At 44.1% G+C, this 3,709-nt stretch overlaps 1 protein-coding gene across 1 annotated transcript in view; it reads right to left on the reverse strand.

Annotated features, from left to right (window-relative positions):
• Positions 1-1,087: 1,087 nt before the first annotated feature.
• The window catches only part of Nek2 (NIMA-related kinase 2), a 45,045-nt gene continuing 42,423 nt past the window's right edge, over positions 1,088-3,709 (reverse strand). The window contains exon 6 of the mRNA XM_013014978.1: positions 1,088-1,936. Within this exon, the coding sequence (XP_012870432.1) occupies positions 1,713-1,936 (224 nt within the window). The 3' untranslated portion in view covers positions 1,088-1,712. The remainder of the gene's footprint in view (positions 1,937-3,709) is intronic.

The raw sequence follows: 3,709 nt of genomic DNA on the forward strand, positions 1-3,709 counted from the left end.
AAGGAGAAAAAAAAATCTTGTATGTCCCGTGTGTCCCATTGATAGGGTTTGTTTCCCACTTTGTGTGGAGCTGCACGTTTGTTTCAGATCAGGCCCTGCAAATGACATAGCTGGTCAGGAGTTACACTCAATATTTACATCAAAAATGTTTCTTTTAGATTAATCCCTGGATGTAGTAGTCACAATGAGCAGTTTGGGATGGTGTCTGGCTAAATACTGTCATTTTTCAGTGCTGGGACTACATTGCCCACTGTGTAATAAATCTGCGTATTTGAAGCAGGCCTTTTTTCCCCTCATTTATTACTAAGCATTGATAACCTGCTCTTTTTTATTATTATGCTAAAAGGATTAGCACCACCAGGAAAATGTCATTCACAAGATATGATGGTATAGCAAAGACTGTTAACTCCTATCAAAGGTCAGACATACTAAAATAGATCCATCAAAATTCAAAGTTCTGCCAGGCAATGGTGGCCCATGTCTATAAACCTAGCCACTCAAGAGGCTGAGATCTGAGGATTATGGTTTGAAGCCAGCCCAGGCAGGAAAATATGTTAGACTCTTATCTCTAAAAGCAAGCACTAAAAAAAACTAGAAGCGAAGCTGTGGTTCAAGTGATGAGTGCAAGCCGAGCAAAAAAGCTGAGAGATAGCACCCAGACCCTAAGTTGAAGCCCCAGGACTGGTACATAAACATTTAAAAAAAAAATCAACTTTCCTTTAGGGGTAGGAAGTGTAGTCTAGCAAGTTTCAGCACAAGCCAAGTTCTTCCCCGGTGCATTGTCAATAGTATGTTGTTAGGATTGTCATGGGCATCACAGAATACAGGCAGCGTCAGTGCCCTCTACCCACTGGGTACCAATAGCACCCTCCACAGTTATGACTTTCAAAAGCCCCAGTGTCTCCTGGGGAGCCAGGACAGCTTAGGACCATGAGCCTGCAGGGGTTCACAGATTAAAGAGATGAATGGGAAGATGCCATCATAGCCAAACAGTATCTATTCACATTCTTTTCCTGGTTAAACACCTTTCACCTCAAATCCACGTCCTTCTGATGAAGAGATCAACAAATATGAGAGACAAGAGATGTAGGAAAACTAAAGGATTTTTTTATTTGTTGGGAAAGAGGTTAATGACAGCAAGTTCATATACTATTAAATAGAATTAAAAAGGAAGAATATGGACATCACAGTAATAAAATTCCAGAAAGGCAACAGATATGTCCTACAATGGAATATGTATACACAAGATGTCTTGGTACTTGTGACCATTTTATATCCAGTGAAGGTTTTCTATGTTCAAGCACATTTGAAATCAGACATGCAATTGACAACTGGACACAACAGCTGACAGCATCCCACTCAGTCATTTCAAACATCTAAGCAAGTGCTGTGCATGGGTGTTTTCTTCTTCAAACATTATTTACCTCTTAGATCTAGAATGTATGTCATTCCTATTAGTAATCACAGGATTAAAAGCCCAACCACCCAAGACAATATCACTCTGAGAGAGAGAGAGAGAGAAAGAGAGAGAAATTAATGATGTGAACATCTTGTACAGCTGTCACTGAAAAGAGTAAAAGCCATTCCAAAATGTCACTGGCTAGGTAAAAGGGGCGTGGCTCACAGAATATAAAGCTAGAGCAGTTAAATATGAATCTTTATAAAGGGTTGGCGATAGTAAGCCCATACCGGGCTCCGGGCTTGGTGCTGGGCTAGCGCATGCCCAGGATCTGTCTGCTTTTCAGCTGGTAGGTTTTCTCAATATCTGACAGGGCTTGGGCCCGCAGCTGAGCAGCATGGAGCCGCTTCTTCAGGTCCCTGCACTTGGACTTGGAGGTGAGCTGACTCTCCGACGCCTCACTCCTCATGTTCTCCTTACTTTCCCCACCGAAATGAACCTTCTTCTTCATTACTGAGGATGGAAGATCAAGCAGCTCTTTAGAAAGAAAATGGGGTTTGGATTACTTGAAGAGGCAGTCAAAGCCTATATACTTAACAAAAACTATGTATTCTTTTTTCACAGTTGAAATCTGAGGACCTGATTTGCTCTAGGGTAGGTGGTTAAGGGGCATGGTGGGACTGATAGAAATCACTTCATATTTCTCCTTTTTTTTTGTTGGTTGTGAGGCTTGAACTCTGGGCCTGGGTGCTGTCCCTCAGCTCATCAGCTCAAGGCTAGCGCTCTACCACTTGAGCCACAGTACCACTTCCATTTTTCTGGTGATTTATTGGAGGAAAGAGTCTCAGGGACTTTCCTGCTTGGGGTGGCTTTGAACCGTGATCCTCAGATCTCAGCCTCCTGAGTAGCTAGAATTACAGGCATGAGCCACTGGTGCCCGGCTTCCCTTTTCTTTTTTTGACACAGGGTCTTGCTATTTTGTCCAGACTGGCATGGCACGCGTGACCCTCCCACCTTAGCCTCCCTGCAGAGAGGCTGGAATCACAGGCTTTATCACTACACAATGATACAATCTGCCTTTCAATTCAAACCACAAAGAAAATAATCCTGGAATGTACCAAACCTCAAGGAATGTTTGTTCCTTGTTTTGCTCCCTTAACAATCCATTTTTCTGGGGCTGGGAAGGTGACTCAGTGGTAGAGCGCTTGCCATGCATGCATGAGGCCCTGGGTTCGATTCCTCAGCACCACATAAGCAAAAAGAAAAAAGCCAGAAGTGGTGCTGTGGCTCAAGTGGTAGAGTGCTAGCCTTGAGCTGAAGAGCTGAGGGACAGCGCCCAAGCCCAGAGTTCAGGCCCCACGACCAGACCAAAAAAAATGTTTTAAATCAATTTTTCTCTGGGAGTTCAAATATATTGGGGGTGAGGGGCCACAATGCAATACTTTGGAAGTCAGTATAACTTGTCTCTGGTCTTGAAACCTAGTGTCTTTCTAAGTAGGACACACCGCTTCTGAGAGTAGGAGAAGCAGAAGCCCTTTCTCTTGGAGAAACCCTATGGTTTTGGACAAGTTCTCCATAATACTTAGTTCCAAGCATCTCAATTCACCAAAAACTTCTTTCAGAAAGAACCTTACAGCCAGGCACTGGTGGATGAGTGGCCCTCACCTGTAATCCTAGCTACTCAGGAGGCTGAGATCTGAGGATTGAGGTCCACAGCCAGCCTAGGCAGGAAAGTCCATGAGACTCTTATCTCCAACAAACCACCAAAAAACTGGAAGTGCGCTGTGGCTCAAGTGGGAGAGCACACACCTTGAGCTGATGTGCTGAGGGAGAGCGTCCAGGCCCAGAGTTCAAGCCGCAGGACAAAAAAGAAAAAAAAAAGAACCTTAACAAGTACTGAGTGAGCAAGGCAGTCACATAACAGTACAGGGCAAACAGCGTGGAAGACAACTCTATTTATCCAGTCCAGAGCGACAATGCCATCACTCACCAGCCAACTTGGTCTGGAGACTTATAGATGATTCTAGAAGCTTTTGTGTTTTTTCTTCTATGCTCACTTAAAGAAAATATGTTAAATATTTGCTGAGCTCCTACTTAGGGTGTTGGTGAAACCTAGGCTCCCATCTAGTAGGTGACAGACAGACCGTAAACAAATAGACAATACAGAATTGGGTTGTCTGATAGTGACCTGGGAAACCATGACAGCAGAAGGCCTGCTGAGTCACCAGGGTGAAGAGAGGAGAGAGATGAATCCTGAGCAATGAGCCAACGAACAGGAAGGAGGAAGCCAGGGGACAGTGCAGATGGATG

This window comes from Dipodomys ordii, unplaced genomic scaffold, assembly GCF_000151885.1.
Source record: "Dipodomys ordii isolate 6190 unplaced genomic scaffold, Dord_2.0 Scaffold26, whole genome shotgun sequence".
Taxonomy (NCBI): domain Eukaryota; kingdom Metazoa; phylum Chordata; class Mammalia; order Rodentia; family Heteromyidae; genus Dipodomys; species Dipodomys ordii.